General features: G+C 40.8%; 1 protein-coding gene across 1 annotated transcript; it reads right to left on the minus strand.

Moving 5' to 3' along the window:
• Positions 1 to 9,258: 9,258 nt before the first annotated feature.
• LOC311507643 (excitatory amino acid transporter 1-like) lies at positions 9,259 to 16,803 on the minus strand. The gene is made up of 9 exons (XM_084572070.1): positions 15,994 to 16,803; positions 15,769 to 15,906; positions 13,075 to 13,279; positions 12,945 to 12,987; positions 12,408 to 12,688; positions 12,081 to 12,314; positions 11,432 to 11,626; positions 11,219 to 11,353; positions 9,259 to 9,711 (listed from the first exon to the last, which is right to left on the minus strand). Exons 1-9 carry the CDS (start codon positions 16,130 to 16,132, stop codon positions 9,501 to 9,503), a joined length of 1,581 nt encoding a protein of 526 aa, XP_084428196.1. The 5' UTR covers positions 16,133 to 16,803; the 3' UTR covers positions 9,259 to 9,500.
• Positions 16,804 to 17,998: the final 1,195 nt, after the last annotated feature.

A 17,998-nucleotide genomic window follows, 5' to 3' on the forward strand; every position in this document is an offset into this window, starting at 1 on the left:
AGCTAGCGGTTTAAAAACAACAACCCAGTAACCCTCAATTTATTATTAAAAATTATCCAGATGCTCATGCAGGACATCTGGTCAATTCAGTCTAGATTATTCTGCTAGAACTTTTTCATTTTGCAAAATTATCTACGGATGAATTGTTTCATTAATGGCAAAATCATTTTTACTTTTTACTTAAGTACATTTCAGAGCCTGTACTTTCTTACTTTTACTTGAGTAAAGGAGTTGAATCAGTAGGCTACTTTCTACTTTTACCAGAGTATTTTTTTTTTTACACAAGTGTAGGCCTACTTTTACTTAAGTACAGAATGTGAATACTTTTGCCACCTCTGCTAATTACAGGACCCAATGTGATGGAAGTAAAAAAATAACTGAACTTGTAACAGTTTTGCTGCAAAACATAATCGGTGAAATTAGATGATCTGGTGTTTGTTAAGACGAATTACTGTTGTATAAGCACTGCATGCATCATAGCAAAAAGGCTAACAAACGTATACCACCAATTAACCTTAGCCCTTCATTCATGACATGGATACTATAATCATGGGCGTCACACCCGTGGGGGATGGGGGTGTTGCAACACACCCACTTTTTCAACAAGGTGATTATGGTAACTGAAATGAAGACAATGAAATGCAATAATAATAAGAAGAAAATAATAATATAGAGTATGATAAAGGCTAGGATGAAAGATTAGTTAAAACAGATTAGAACAACAAAATATATGTGAAATAATTAATAAAAAGCAGACGAAAGAACAACAAACGGAATGAATGTTTCCTCATCAAAATCAAGGCTGTAGAGGTTTGTTCTAAGTTTACTATATTTCAACACTTCCATGTTCAGGAATATTAACATTGAGTTATAGGATGAGGAAGGGAAGTCCAGGAGTCAGGACAAAGGAACGCATGGAGAAGATGAGGGAGGGAACAGGAGAGAAGAGAGAGAGAACATAAACGAAGAAGAAGGGGAGAACATGAAAGGAGAGGGAGGGAACACAGTGTTCTTGTCACTCACACTTGTTCCTAATAAAACATAAATTAATTGCTTAATACCATGGGATGTGATTGTTTGTGAATATATATCTTGGGTTATATAGCGTTGTGCTATAATGTACATTTTGAATGCAATATTATTTGCATATCCTCATGATGAAAATCTAGAAATGCATTGCATTAGTTTTGCAGACTGAAACAGGGGCCAAAGGTGGTTGCAGTGCTCAGTACCCCTAGAACCTCCCCACTTTCAAAATTGCTGCTCCACCCCTGACTGTAATCATATAGAGAGAACATAGCATACCTTTATCTTTTCTTTATTTCCTAAACTGGGCACCTGATGGCTTTGAGCTTTCTCTGTCCATCTCTGCATTTATTTGACAATCAACAGATTTCCTATCCCCCAGCGCTGTCACTCACGACCAGAAGTCAAGACTAAACCAATTCACCTTGGTGACCACATAATCGTTTTGTATTACCTATTTTTATTTGGCCATTTCACACAATTCATAAAAACAAAAACATGCAGGAATTATAGGCCTGTATTTATAATATTATAAATGAAATGTGCGTTATATGGAAGAAAGTCGAGGTGTGACTGACTTTAGCCCTTTTATATAGTGGGTAGCGGTGCAGATTTATTTATTTTTTTTCCAAGTGCTCGTGCCGCCCCGGCACTTCTTAGGTGTCTCATATGCTTTATTATGTGTCGAGTGAATGTACTGGAAACACATTGGGCCATTTTGGGTCAAGTGACTCAAGTGACTCGCACAACCCAGCTCATATCAGTGAGCGACTCAGAATGATCCAAATCCCTCGAAAGATCCGGGTTTTACACTACTACTGTCTGCCTCTCTGCTTTCACATAGTGGTATGATCCTACGTTCTCACATGTGATTGGCTTAACCTCTGTAACGGTTTCAGTACGTCCTCTGCTGGACTCTTAGGTACTGCAAAAATCCTATACACTGCTGTTAACTCAATGTAAATACACTTGAAATAATGTTTATACTTGCAGCAATTAGTAATAACAATACAAGTGTAAATTTGTAAGTTATAAACGATAAGCTGCGATACCACAGTTGATATCGATATTTGGATCAATCTGCCCACCACTAACATCCGGTTAATAGAAGCTAACTAATACGCAGCTTATCATTTTAAAGTTTAGAAGTCCTAAGTGAAAAGCTCTGTTTGAGCTCTGTTTCAAATTGCATTATAATAGTTGGTGTTATAGTGTAATTTTAATTTTTAATGTATTTGTACATATTGATTTTATAATTTCAATACGTTTTACCATTTTTACCATTCATGCCTGTTGTCGATAATTTGCATCATACCTAGAATTGTATCTATACTATGTACTATAGACAAAAGAACAATCTCCACTTAATTTAGCATCAGCTGGCAAGAAGAAACACAAATGATTAATTTTTTATATAATTGGAAATCACAGTGGCATGGTGGTTAGCACTCTGGCTTCCTCTCCCTGTCCAAAGACATGCTCGTTACGTTAATTGGTGATTCCAGATTGGCCGTAGGTGTGCATGTGTGAATTGTTGTGTGTCACTCTGTGTTAGCCCCGTGATAGACTGGCGACCTGTCCAGGGTGTACCCCGCCTCTCACCCAATGACAGCTGGGATAGGCTCCTTCACAGGGCAAGCGGTTACAGAAGATGACTGAATGAATGAATGAATGAAAGAATAATTGTAAATCAATTCAGGCGTGAAAAGGTTAACTACAAGAAAGGCTACAACTCAGTGCCTCACATATGGATCGTGGAATGTTTGAAGGTATACAACATCCACCAGACTCTAAGATCCTTCATCAAGACCTGATAGGGCCGAGGAAAACAACACTTGAGGCCAACTTCAAACTAATTGTGCAAGTCACTATCAAGTGCATATAACATATAAAGTGGTACATAACAAGGAGATGCTCACCCCTGCTAGTCTGTATAGGTCTGAATACCCTCAATTAGATCTTTACCAGATATTTTAAGAGTGGGTATAGATACAGTCTAAGAAACCATAAGTCACCTCCTCTATATGGATGGTAAATGGCCTAGCGCTTTTCTGCCTATTGGTACTCAAAGCCCATTCGCTCACACAAGCACACACACATTCACACACACATTCACACACCAGTGCCACTGCACTGGGAGAAGCTGGGGGTGTCTTATGGATGACATCAAGCTGTATGCCAGAATTGAACGGGACATCAACTCACTGATCCACACATCCAGTCAGTCTTTGTGACAAAGTGGGTGAGAACCACACCATTTGTCCCATTTACCGTTTCTGCATAATCATGTTTATTTAATATTTGTTTGTCAAATTCCACCTTTTTCTGTAATATGCCTACACTTACTATCCCGGGTGTTTGTTTGTGTTTGCATTATATTTGGTTACAAATCATACTCCAACATTTCCATATAAAATCAGACATGGACAAGTATTAAGTTAAAACTAGTTTATTTCAAATGTGCATTATTTAAGTTAATTGTTGATTTACTTACCATACCCACCATGCGTTCCAGAGACAAAAGGAGGGAAATTTGGATTTCTTCCTGCTTTTAAGGTCTCTGTGACGTCATCACCCATCACCGAGGATCACAGATAGAACCATCAATGGGGGTATTTTGCAATGAGGTTATAGTTTTGTTATATTTGTTTGTTTAAGATTAGGTAGAGAGGATAAAGAGCAAGGGAAGTTAAAGGCCAATGGAAAGGTGCCGGTCTGTTTGAGTAAAAAGTATATTTAAAACTTGTCACTTACCTTTTCCAGAATGGAAAAGGTGAACATACCTGCTCAATGGTATGCACCAACATGATGTCGGTGAAGTGCTAATGAACAGCACTATAAAAGCAGTTGCTTGTCAGCCCTCAGGGGAGAGAACAACCATGTCTGTGTAGCTGGGTGCACGTTACATTACGTTAAGTTAATCTAAGTTGCTATACATTTAGTTTTATTCAGTTAAGCTTTGTTAACTGTTTATTTTTGTAAATTTTGTAGATATTCCTTTTTTTTTCCATTATATGTATGTTTTGGTGACACCTGGGCTCAGAGAAATAAACACTTTTTTTGGACTGGAACAACGTTTTGAGTCTGTCTCCTACTAATTCCTATCGCTCTGGCCAGGCTTCCCCACAGTCTTAAACAGAGTTTGTACCTCTGTGGGACATAGGCACCGTAACCTATGCACATAGTCTGTGCTGGTGCGAGCCATTTATACTTTTGCACTCAGTCTGGCCCACTCTGTAAAAATGCCACCTAAATGCTAGTCGGCGGTGTGTCTTTTTTTGCTAGTCGGGTTCATTTTTAATTCTACTTCTAATATGACTTCTTTGACTGCCCTGCTCCCTCTACTTCTCTTTCTGCTTTGGCTCAGCTAGCTGCTCCCCCCACACCTCCCCCCAAAGCATCACCAGACTTTGTAGCGCCTCACCATCACCCCCACTTTCCACAGTCAGTCAGGCACTCCCCCCATGTTGCTGCAGACAAGTGGCTTGTAGCCACTCCTCACGCCACCACCATCACTTCGGCTCAGATGAGTGGACAGCTAAGGAGGCTCCGTCCCAGCAAAGCAGCACGCCCAGATGGAGTGTCCTCACGATTACTTGGGGCCACGATTACTGAGCCAAGTGAGTCGCTTCAGCATGTATTTAACTTGAGCCTACATCTTAAAAGGGTCCCCCTGCACTGAGTATTGCGTCATCTCTGTCCCCAAGAAACTACACCCAAGGGAGATGAATGACTACAGACCGGTCGCCCTGACATCCAGCGTCATGAAGACCATGGAGTGGTTGCTGATCCATCACATGAGGACCCAGGACTGCCATGCTCTGGACACATTGCAGTTTGTGTATCAGGAGACGGTGGGAGTGGAGGCCGCCATCTTCTACCTGCTCCATTAGACTCTCTCAAACTTGGACAGGGGAATGTTGCTGGGAGAATGTTTTTTGATTTCTCCAGTTCATTAAACACCATCTAGCCCCTGCAGCTGAAAGACAAGCTAATGGAGATGGTTGTGGACTCACACCTCATTTTCTGGACAGCGGACTATCTCACTGGGAGACCTCAGTATGTCAGGGTGAGGATATGCACGTCCAGGACTATCGTCAGCAGCAATGGAGCACCTCAGGGGACTGTGCGTTATTTTTTTCAGTAACGAGTAATCTAACTAAGTACTATTTCCTCCGTTACAATGCCGTTACCGTTACCGACAATTAAATGTGGTGCGTTACTTGCGCTGTCAGCCAGTCGCAAGATCTACAAAGGTGTTTTTTTCCCCTCTGGGTGGGGTGGGGTGGGGGTAGCCGCATAAGTGATGATGATTGGCTAAGGTAGGGTAAGATTTCATGGTACGCCAATCACGTGCCCTATAAGTACCTGGGTCTACAGCTGGATCACAAACTGGAATGGTCGGCTATCATAGATTCAACCAATCAAGGGCTTAATTAGTTGCATCAGGTGTGCTTGTGACAGAACACCTCAAATACCTCGACTGTTGACGGTGACATTTGATAGCTGTTAGAAACATGGCTAAGTCAAGAGAACTGTCCAAAAAGGTCAGAGAAGAGATCATTGCCTTACGCAAACAAGGAAAAGGATACAAAAAGCTAGTAAAGGCACTGAATGCTCCTAGAGATACAGTTAGAAACACAGTTCACAATTTAAAGTTAAAGGAACAGTGGCTATACTACCTGGACGTGGCAGAAAAGGGAAACTATCAATGGTTGCCACCAGATTCCTGACAAAGCAGGTGCTCAAAAGCCCTCGACCGACTGAAAAAGACCTTCAGCAAGACTTGATGGCAGCAGGCACTGAGGTTTCAGTTTCCACAGTAAGGAAACGCTGGCCTATGGATCAGCAGTATGTCTTGAGGAGGAAGAATGAAGTATAGGCTAAAAAGAACACCCTGCCTACGGTGAAGCATGGCAGTGGCTCAGTGATGCTCTGGGGCTGCTCTGGTTCCTCTGGCACTGGAAAGCTGCAGCGTGTGGAGGGTAAGATTGATTCAATCAAGTATCAGGAAATCCTTGGGCGTCATTGGACCATCCAACAGGACAATGATCCCAAGCATACCTCAAAGTCCACCAAGGCCTGTGTTTCAGAAGAAGCACTGGAAGGTACTAGAGTGGTCATTACAGTCGCCTGACTTCCACTCCATTGAAAATCACTGGCGGTATTTGAAGAAGGTGGTTGCAGCCGGAAAACCCGAGAATATTAGTGAAGGCGTTCGGCCTTTCTCCATGAGGAATGGGCTAAGATTCCCCAGGAATGCTGCCAGAAGCTGGTGTCTGGCAATGTCAAGTTTGCAGCAGATCATAACAGCAAAAGGGTGCCCTATTAAGTGTTAAAGATGTTTGTCATGAAGGGTTTGGATAATTTTGAGACGGCAGTAGTCATTAAAAGTGGCATTTTGTGTTGAATTTGGAGAAACCACTTGTAATATTAGTTGTGTTGAGCTATTTAAATTGTTCTTGATTAATTTGTTTACTGCAAACAGCTTCTAGTTTGCACATTTTGCAAATAATGTAATTTGCAATAGTGGTTGAAACCATTTAATTACTACTCTATAAACTACACTGCCTGGCCAAAAAAAAAGTCGCCACCAAAAAAAAAAAAAAAAGGTCCCACACTCTAATATTTTGTTGGACCACCTTTAGCTGTGATTACAGCACGCATTTGCTGTGGCATTGTTCCAATAATCTTCTGCAATGTCACAAGATTTATTTCCATCCAGTGTTGCATTCATTTTTCACCAAGATCTTGTATTGACGATGGGAGAGTCTGGCTACTGTGCAAAGCTTTCTCCAGCACATCCCAGAAATTCTCAATGGGGTTAAGGTTAGGACTCTGTGGTGGCCAATCCATGTGTGAAAATTATGGCTCATGCTCCATGAACCACTCTTTCACAATTTGAACCTGATGATTCCTGGCATTGTCATCTTGGAATACGCCCATGTCATCAGGAAAGAAAAAATGTGATGGAATAACCTGGTCATTCAGTATATTCAGGTAGTCAGCTGACCTCATTCTTTGGGCACATAATGTTGTTAAACCTAGACCTGAGCAACTGCAGCAACCCCAGATCATAGCACTGCCCCCACAGGCTAGTACAGTAGACACTAGACATGATGGGTGCATCACTTCATCTGTCTCTCTTCTTACCCTGATGCAACGGTTTCCCACTATCCTTCCAATTTTTAATAATGCGTTGGACAGTTCTTAACCCAAATTTAGTATTTTCTGCAGCCTCCTTAAATGTTTTCTCTGCTTGATGCATGCTAATGGTTTGACCCTTCTCAAACAGACTAACATCTTTTCCACAACCACGGGATGTGTCTTTAGACATGGTTGTTTATGAAATGAGAAGCTACTCATTGCATCACTTGAGGTTACATAACTTGTTGCCAGCCGAAAGATGATCGCCCATGAAGTTATTATCCAATAGGAGGCTTGTACCTATATGCTTAAATCCAGGTGGCGACTTTTTTTTTGGCCATGCAGTGTACTTGGACTGTGCATCACATGCTACTCATTTCCTGATTTGGATTTGTCCACTTTGCTATACATGCATCCAGACCTTCAACTACAGTCTCATGGGTAATCATTGAACCCACATATCCCATACATTTTGTATTTCTGTAAGCGTACCACATGGAAATGCAGAACGCACTGTCATCAAGAAGGAAACCTGGAATGTTGTTAGAGAAATGGCGACAGGAAATATTGCCCTTCGAGCACATTCTGAAGGTTTAAGATTTTTTAGAGTAAAGAATTTTAAAATTTTTATTTATTTTTTTCTTAATGCACAAATGCAAACTATGGGGCGGCACAGTGGCGTGGTGGTTAGCACTGATGCCTTACAGCAAGAAGTCTCTTAATAAAATAAGGAGTAGTGTCCAAAAATGTTTAGGTTAGTTGTGCACACACACACATGCATGTAGTATATACAACCGTGTATACCAAAAAAGTTTGGACAACATAAAATATAAATTGAGCACAATGGCAATTATTTAAATCCCACATGACACAGAAAATAACTTGTCGATGTGTTGAATTTTGTAAATGTTTTTCTTTTAAATATTCCCTCAGTTTGAATTTAAAAAATGAGTAAGACAAATGCTAAATGTTGTCCTATTCTTGCTCAATAAAGAATTTAAGCTAGCCAACAGTTTGGAACTTCCTCTGTCATATTTTTTGGTTTAACCACCAAATATTTTTAATGGGTGACAGGTCTACATTGCCCCAAGACTCCAGCCGTGTTGATGGAACACATACACTCTTCCATCTGCCTCAGGACTGAGGACTTACTATTGGACTGCCATAGTGGTTCTGGCGATCAGAACATACTGTAGCAGACCTGCTTTCATGGCTGCTGTTGGCTAAGGCTCAAAAGAAGATACACAAATGTGACTAGGAAGTATGTACGATTCGTAAAAATGAGCACTATACCCTAAGCTATCATTGCACAAAGGTGGAAGAAGCCTCTGCTGTACTCCCAGAACTAGTGGGCATTCGCAAGAGAATCCACCCATGCAGTCCCAGCTCCAGCACATCTCAAACCTTCACACACAGCGATAATAGGTCCAGAGAACGGTGCCGGTTCTCACTTTGAGTACTATGGAACCAGTGGCATTTCTTTTGAAATACTGTTTCACTGGACTGTTTGTGACACTGTTTTCAGATGGAGTGTATGATTAAGAAAAACACTGCCTATATAAACAATAGCACACAGACATTTATTTTATATTTATTTCACTTTAGTCATAATAAACTACTTGTAATGAACAAAAAAACAATATACACTGCTTTCACCAAATGTTTAACTTAAGTCACATCTTGAATACAGACATTTGTAATGAAATCACAGACTTACACATTAATTAATCATCTAAAGTATTCAGTAATACTGTACCACTGGAACATAAAAAAAAAATCTCAACATGTCTAACATTAACCAGCTGATCTTGGGAAGATTATAAATTGATTATTATCAGCTTGAGTTAATCACTGTTGGATGAAAAAATGGAATAAAGTGTGAGTATATATTTAAGATATTCACATGTTTTCATTCTTGTTTGCACACAGCAGCAGATATTTTATGTGGTCTAAAGTACTGGTTTGTTTCAAAAAAACACTTTCACTTCAGTTTTTAAATCTTCTATTCAAAATGCATCAAAATCTACTTTTGCCTCAGCTTCTACATGGTAAAAATATTTATTAAAATATTAAACATGCAAGACAGCCACTACCAGTTTTATTTGATATACACGCATACAGTATATTGAAGGATTTTTGTGGTCATTTAGGCTGAAAAAGGATTGTAAGAAATGTATTACCTCAGGGACATGACAATTAAGGAATGTTCACAAAGCCACGGTGTGAAATGAGTAAGTTGTAAGACAACATCTCACAATTAGGTCCCTACTCCCAACAACAGAACCAGCTGTAGGTATTAATCCCAGTAAGAGAAGCTGAGGGTTGAGCTACATATTTGATTCACTGTGACCACTTTTGTCATTTTCAAAATCACTGTCTTGGGAAATTAGCTTGTACGGTTTCTTCCTCTCCTTCTCCTCCAGCACAGAGTTTCCCATCTCCACATCTTTGCTGCAGAGTTCGTGTCGAGACAGGAACTCCACAATGCCGGCTCCAATTGAGTCCCCCAAAACATTAGTGGTGGTACGCAGACGGTCCCTGCACCCCAGTAAAAAAATAAGGGATTAAGGGATAAGCGTGGAAATTTGGAAATCCTAGATAAACAACAAAACATTGGGTAAAGTCTAAGTTATGGCTACTAAGAATACAATTAGGATTAGTCTGTATGTACTTAATAAATTCTGTGATAATGCTGTCTATTTTCATTCATTCATTCATCTTCTATACGCTTAGTCCTGTTAAGGGTCGCGGGGGTCTGCTGGAACCTATCCCAGCTGTCATTGGGGCGAGAGGCAGGGGTACACCCTGGACAGGTCGCCAGTCCATCGCAGGGCTAACACAGAGAGACAGACAACCATTCATACTCACATGCACACCTACGGCCAATTTAGAATCACCAATTAACCATTAATGGGGGGAGGAAGCCGGAGTACCCGGAGAGAACCCACGCAGACACAGGGAGAACATGCAAACTCCACACTGAAAGGCCAGCTGGCCCATGGATTCGAACCGGTGACCTTCTCGCTGTGAGGCATCAGTGCTAACCACCTTTCCACTGTGCCGCTGCTGTCTATTTTATTATTATTATTATTATTATTATTATTATTATTATTATTATTATTATGTTATATTCCAGTATCCTACCGGCCCTGGGACTATTTGCTAAATCTGGTACAGTGTATCGTCTCCCTTTTTATGTGATTAATGCATTTTGTACATGGTCCCTTTAAGAAATAAACTAAATAAATTAAATATATGCAGCATATTTAAGCATATCATATTATTATAATGATAGTTTTCATGACACTTTCACTTTTCACAAACTGAAATTTATTCAAGTGTAAATTTTTGTGTTTTTGTACCTTATGGATGTTTAAGAAGTTAAAGTTGTTTGCTAACAACTTAGCTTTTTAGTAATAATCAAGACCTCTTTCTGTCACAGAAAGCCTACTCATAATCGCACTTTGCCAATATATAATCTCTGTCTGGGCATCATTTTTTATATGCTTGTATGTCAAATCTTGAGCAGTTAAGTACTTAGTAATGGCAATTCTGAAATAAATGTAAAAGTGGAATAAAAAAAGGCATAAAAAGACATTACCGTCTGAACTGTAATGAGGTATGAGTAGAATGTAGTACAGCAGTGCTTTTGTTGAGTGTGGAAAGTCCTCATGAAGCAAGGGTCTGATAGACATTTATTTTTGGTCCATCCTAGTTAAAGGAGAGACGTTTTTTTTTTTTTTTCTTAATACCCCAGTTAGCTGAACAGTTTCTGGGAAGGGTATTCTAATTGAAATGATTAATTTGGGAAACCTAATTATGTTTCTATGTTAAAACCCATCACAAAAACATTCAATATGAAAGGAAGATGTAGAACAAGACTCCAGGGATTGGGGAGAAGTGTGTCATTAGGTGGTTGTGGTTGTAGAGCTGATTTTAAACCATGATTCATGTGCAGTCACACTTGTCAGAATGATATTGCACTCTGTATTTGAATGGATTTCAGACTAGATTATCAATGTTTATGATTCATAAAGCTACTCACAGGAACCAATCAACGGCAATGATGAGAGTGATGTCATCAGTAGGAAGTCCAACTGAGGTCAGTACAATTACCATGGTGACCAGACCAGCCTGGGGAATGCCGGCAGCTCCAATACTGGCTGCTGTTGCTGTAATACTAAATAAAGGAGAAAAATACATATGATCCAATGTGGGGGTGGTTTCTTTTTACAGCCCTTAGCTAGCAAATTTTTACCTGATAGTTATGATCTGCCCAAAATTCATCTCCATATTGTTGACCTGGGCAATGAAGATGGCTGCCAGTGCCTCATACAGAGCTGTTCCATCCATGTTGATGGTGGCACCCACAGGCAGCACGAAACGTGTGATCCTTTTATCAATTTTGTTGTTTTCTTCCAGACATTTAAAAGTGACAGGGAGGGTGGCAGAGCTAGAAGATGACACAATGGAAACATGTAGAGCGGAGACTATACAAAGACAACCACACGCTATGTATGTGCCAGGAAAACCCCTTGTTTTTAAAAGGTTGGCTGTTAGGAGATTTATTATTCACATCTCATTAATTCATCATAGGGGGAGCTTTGTTTCAGAGGCAGAATACGTTTATGTTCAGTACACTGTTTGATGTATCTCTTTTATTCTCTGTAAAATGCCTTGAATTTTATAGCAAGGTTAAGGAGCTAAGGCTAAGGTTCTATGATTTGCTTCTCCAACAGCATGCCCTGTATCAACAATTACATCAAAAAAGGTACAATAGAAATCCAGACAGAGTTGAGAAAGGACCTGAGGATGCATTAAAACTGCTAAATGGACACAGCTAAGGGTGGATCCTTCCCAAAATCCTAGGCAGTTTGTTCATGTCTGGTATATCGCATATCACCCACCTGGAGGAGGTCCCCAGGGCTGTTACCAGAGCTTGTAGGAGCCCAGCAATGAAGATGAAGGGGTTCTGTCTAGTGATGGCAAAATAAAGAGTGGGAAGAATGAGAACAGCGTGGATCATCAACCCAATGATGACTGTGATGGTATACATGCCCAGCTGGCCACCCATCTGAGTCAGATCATCCATCTCTACAATCTTCCCTGCAATTAAGAACATGATGCCAATAGGAGCATACCTGAGAGGAGGAGAAGAACAACAAGTTAGTTAAAAAAAATGTGAGGGTTCAAATTTTTCAAAACGATTCCCAGTGAAATCACAGAAGTCTTACCACATGATAATGGCAACTAGGCGCATGATGGCTTCATTGAGGCTGTCAAAGAAGTCCCTCAGGAGCTGGCCCTGCTCCTTCATATTGCCAATTATTAGACCAAAGCACATGGAAAAGACCACCAATCCAAGGGCATTGACCCCATTCACCTGACCTGGCACTGGGATCACTTCCTCCCTAGTCATCTCCATGACCTCCTGAGTGCCATTGGTTGAGTTGAAGAGGGTGTCATTCACTGTCACTGTGACATGAACTGTTTTCTTTCCATATTTGGTCTTGAACTGGAAAATGAGTGTAAAAAAGATTTAGGTTGAGTTTGGTGATTTGGAAGCATAGTTTCTTTCTGCTGGTCTATATCTGTGATTCACAATTACCATTTTTCATTAATGGGTGATAATATGACAATGTTTTTGGGAATTTTGTTTAGTGTAATAAATACTGCAGATATTAAGGGCTGTATGGCAAGGCAGGGAACACGTCATGGAAGCAAAATAAGTTACTTCCTGTTTATCATATATTATTGTGCATTAACCTCACCTGCTGTGTGCAGGCTTGGACCAAGTTTGGTGGAAACATATTTCTGAAATGAGAAAGCACTGTGATTTAGAAAATGTGGAGAAATTAAAGTCAGATTTTATGGCTAATGTTGTTCTTATATGCATTCTACCTGATCAGATCTAAGAAGGCATCAGCAGGACTGACTTGCTCTATGGTCTGCTGCTTTCCAAACTCATCTTTTGATCCTTTTCCAGGGTGAATGATGAGCACAATGATGATACCAATAAAGACTGCAATAAAGGTTGTGGTCATGTAGTATATCACAGCTCTCATTCCCATCTTCCCTGAGGCTTTGCTGTCCAAAGCTGCCATTCCTAATGGACAGGGGGTGGAAACAGAAACATTATTTATAAGCAACACTCATGTTAGCATCAGTATGTGTGATATTAGTTTTAGTCTGTCATGTGGTTCTGTACCACCACATACAGTATACTGCACTGAGCAAAAGTGTTCAGATTCATAACCTTCAGTTTAATTCAGTTTTGTTTATAGCGCTTTACAAAATCCGGTCTGAAACCCAGCCTGAAATCCCCAGAGCAAGCATGAAGGTGACGGTGGCAAGGAAAATCTCCCTTTTAACAGGAAGAAACCTTGAGCAGAATCCAGCTCACATGGAGGGATCCATCTGCTTAAGGCCAGCCAGGTAGAGACAGAAAAAGAGAGAGAAGAGAGCAGCTGGAGTAATGAGATAAACATACAGTACATCTGTCATACATACACACATCTGCCTAAAGTGTACATGTAGAATCTGATGATGATGCAAATACAAGATATTTTACGTTACATGACAGTTTTAGAATATAAGAGGTATCATAGACAGATTGGAGAATTGTTCATTCAGAATCGCACAACATCCAGCATGTGATTGGTATCAAATTCCTTCTGCGGCAGCAGAGTCTTTCACCATTTGGGCTGCCTCCCAAAGAGCTTTAATTTAAACATTGTGGAATCAGTCACGGATTCAGAATATAAACATCACATGGACTATCAGTAAATTGTTTAAAAGAGCAACTGTGTGCTTTGTCTGAAGAAAAGCACAGTTGCATTTCCAACCACAGGGGCATTTTCAGGATGTTCAGATTCACGCCTATGCCCCTTGTGTCACAAAATTGTTGAAATTTTGCTGTTATGCAACCAATGTGAAGGGGTTGTCTAGCCTCTGCAAGTCTTGGACTCTGGAGGATGAAGTGATCAGTACAAAATGGCTGAACACAGAAACGTTCGATGTCTGGGTGCCAGGGCACATCACATCACATCCTGCTTACAGCCCAAAGTGACCAGCCAAATGTGCCATTGCTATAGCAAACAAGATCACTTGGTCATGGTGTACCGCTCCCCTATCACAACTTCCCATCAACTAGAGCCATTAAGTTCCAGGCTGGTGCTGACCAAGTTGGTGAGCTCTGCATCTAATGGTGCAGGGTATAGTCGCACAAGGTGTGCTTGCCACTACTGACAGGCTTCACTGTCATTCCACAGTCTGACAACTCTTTCCCTGGTGGAAGTTCATGGCCAACATTGTGGATTTGTTCACTTATGGCATAGTCTGCATGAGAGCCTTCTCAGTTCACTATAGGATCAGGGCGTTTACATAAGTCACCTTCTGAGTGTTCCGTCATGGAGCCAACATTATTTGACTGGACTTCTGTCTGACAATTGGTCCTCCCTCATGGCCAGTGCTGGCTTCACCATCCTGATGTACAGCTATTGTGGAAAGAGCAACAGACAAATGCAGGTATCCCTGCTCTGTGGCCTAGGCTACCTCACTATCTTTACCACCAGTCCCTCCTTAAGCCTGAGATATGCATGGTCAATGCCTTCACCACCTGCCTCTTGGATCTCCCGGCATGTTTAGCTGCTGGACATTGGCATAATTGAGTGCCTTAGATCCAAACTTGTGGTGGCAAAGAAAAGGTTTATGGACCTGTATCCGAAACTTCACCTTAGGTTAGTTAACAAGGCAATGATCATTGACAAATACTCACTTTCCATAGTTTAAGAACTGGCTGCCAAGTTATGCTCTTATGTGTTCTCAAAACTTAATCTTCACAGGGACTCCCTACAGGTACCTGGGGGCGCAATCTCACAGCCTTTGAGACACATGCTGTTTTTTTTCGTCTATACCCAGAGCAATTTTTTTGTGTTGCTATACCCAGCTGCTTCCAGAAGATAATGTCCACCATATTTGCAGCCTGGTGTGATCAGGCCGATAGCCGCAGCTTGTGGCAGCCCCACTAGGATCTTCAGTGTCCTTTCCAACTACAGTCTTACATTGAATGGGAACAAGTGAACCCTCTCAGAACCTGCCATTGATTTTGTGGGTTTTCATCCAAGATCTACAGTACCAGTCTCAGTTCACTCCACTCTGACTCTGTTTAACCTAACCTGCTTCTCAGCAACTGCATGCTGCCAAGCACCCCATTACTTTTGCCTCTGGCTTTTTTTCTTTTTTCTCTTTTTTTTCTTTTATTTCTGTTGACCAGAAAGGTGTGGTTGATACACTGTGCTGTAGTGTAGCTAAAGCTAAAGTTGTATATTTGGCAGACAGGTGACTTGCGAACTCCCCTAATTTATAGTTTCCAGCTTTAATAGGGGTTCCACTCACAGAGTATTTGTGGCAGCAGCGGTGCAAAGTACAATACCTTCTGCTCTTTCCTAAATTAATTTTAGGAAAGAGCAAAGACTTAATCTTGCGAGGCTGCTGGATTCTTGTGAGATTTGTGAGATTATGTGACAACCCATCTTGCCAGACTAAAACATAGAAGGAACATAGAAGAATAAAGAAACATTTAATGCTTTGCACCTGTTATTAGACTGGAGACCAGTAAAGGCAGGACAAGCATCTGAAGCATTCTCATCAGCAGCTCTCCAGGGAAAGAGAAGTACTTCACTTCACGATAAGTCATCTTGTAGGGACGCAGTGAAAATCCAAGAACGATACCTGCAGAGAGAATAAGCATATAACGCCATTGCATTGACAAGACTAAAGTCTGAAATGCTTCCATTTAGCTTGGAGAATCATACACACCTACAACAACTGCTCCAACTGTAAAGAGCACAAAGGCATTCTTTTTGAAGAAGGCTTGGACATCCTCTTTGGAGATCTCCTCCACTTTCCTCTTGGCCTTCATAGTGCGTATGTGAATGCTTTCCCTGATGCGCTGCATCCTGCTCAAAATATAAAAAAATGGAGAGAAATGTACCAGGAGCTGATAAATTCCTGCATGAACTGAATACTAATATATCTATGAAATTATAATTGGTGGCTGAAATCTTCCATGTTGATACAGACTTTGAGGAAATCCTGTTTTATTTCTAAAATGTGAGGCTACCACCTCTACTGCATATAAAGATAAAGATAAAGATAAAGAGCCTTTATTTGTCATTATATTATACAAGTATCATATAACGAGATTGCATGGTCAGACATGGAGGGTTGGTCCTGAGCCGCTGCACTCGCGCGCGCCGCCACTGTGGCCCAACCTGACCGGTGCCTAACACCTAGCATGTTTTGATGATTGCCTCAAACTTTTTTCTGCGAAAAAGTAAATATGATAAGTAAAGATGGTCCAGTTTCAGCTGTGGATGTATAAAGGAAAAAGGGGAATTCACAAATATGAAACATGCATACATTAAAAATATTGAATAGAAAGAGTGTAAACCCAAATTTGATTGCAGTTGGAGGTGTCCGGCAATACCACAAGTGACCACTAGTAAATATTGGCAATAAATCCAGCTTTCTCAATTTATTGATGGTTTCTGTGTTTTCAATGTTGGCCTCTGCAAGATAACCTGGAAGCCATTCAGCATCTGAATTCAGTCTTTACACTGAAGTTGTTCAACACTGAAGTTGAACATTAGCCTCAAGTGCCTAACAACTACTTAAAGTATATGGGATACTTTGTATGTCACTCATGATGCAGACCTTCTGCATGCTCAATTTTCCCAGACTCTTTTATTTTTGGCCTCTGGAAACTGGAAAAATTACTAAAGTTGGAGGATACCCATTTTATTCATCTAACACCCATTAGCTTCAACTAGAATGAACCAGGCTTAATTAACTTATACCCAATCTACCAAGGTTTATGACATATATTTTGTCTCACTATAACTTGATTTAATTACTAATATTTAGAATTGCATTCTTCTTAAAACAGAATATCAACTCAGTCAATTCCTCCATTATATAGCCTCATCTTGTAGAAGGATCCTGTCGCTTCACTTTTTCCACATTTTATGTTACGGTTACAGTGGCCTCCACCATCCATAAATGGAAGAAGTTCGGAACTACCAGGACTCTTCCTAGAGCTGGCCGGCCATCTAAACTGAGCGATTGGGGAAGAAGGGCTCTAGTCAGGGAGGTGACCAAGAATCCGATGGTCAGAGCTCTAGTGTTCCTCTGTGGTGAGAGGAGAACCTTCCAGAAAGACAACCATCTCTGCAGCAATCCACCAATCAGGCCTGTATGGTAGAGTGCCCAGAAGGAAGCCACTCCTTAGTAAAAAGCACATGGCAGTCCATCTGGAGTTTCCCAAAGGGCACCTGAAGTACTCTCAGACCATGACAAGCAAAATTCTATGTTCTGATGAGACAAAGATTAAACTCTTTGGCGTGAATACCAGGCGTCATGTTTGGAGGAAACCAGGCACCGCTCATCACCAGGCCGTTAGCATCCCTACATTGAAGCATGGTGGTGGCAGCATCATGCTGTGGGATGTTTTTCAGTGGCAGGAACTGGGAGACTAGTCAGGATACAGGGAACGATGAATGCAGCAATGTACAGAGACATCCTAAGTGAAAACCTGCTCCAGAGTGCTCTTGACCTCAGACTGGAGCAACGGTTCATCTTTCAGCAGGACAAGGACACTAAGCACACAGTCAAGATATCAAAGCAGTGGCTTCAGTACAACTCTGTGAATGTCCTTGAGTCGCCCAGCCAGAGCCCAGACTTGAATCTGATTGAACATCTCTAGAGAGATCTGAAAATGAAAGTTTTTAACAAATTAAAATCTCAAAAAAAAAAAAAATCTTCT

Source organism: Chelon labrosus, assembly GCF_963514085.1.
Source record: "Chelon labrosus genome assembly, chromosome: 22".
In the NCBI taxonomy this organism is placed as follows: Eukaryota; Metazoa; Chordata; class Actinopteri; order Mugiliformes; family Mugilidae; genus Chelon; species Chelon labrosus.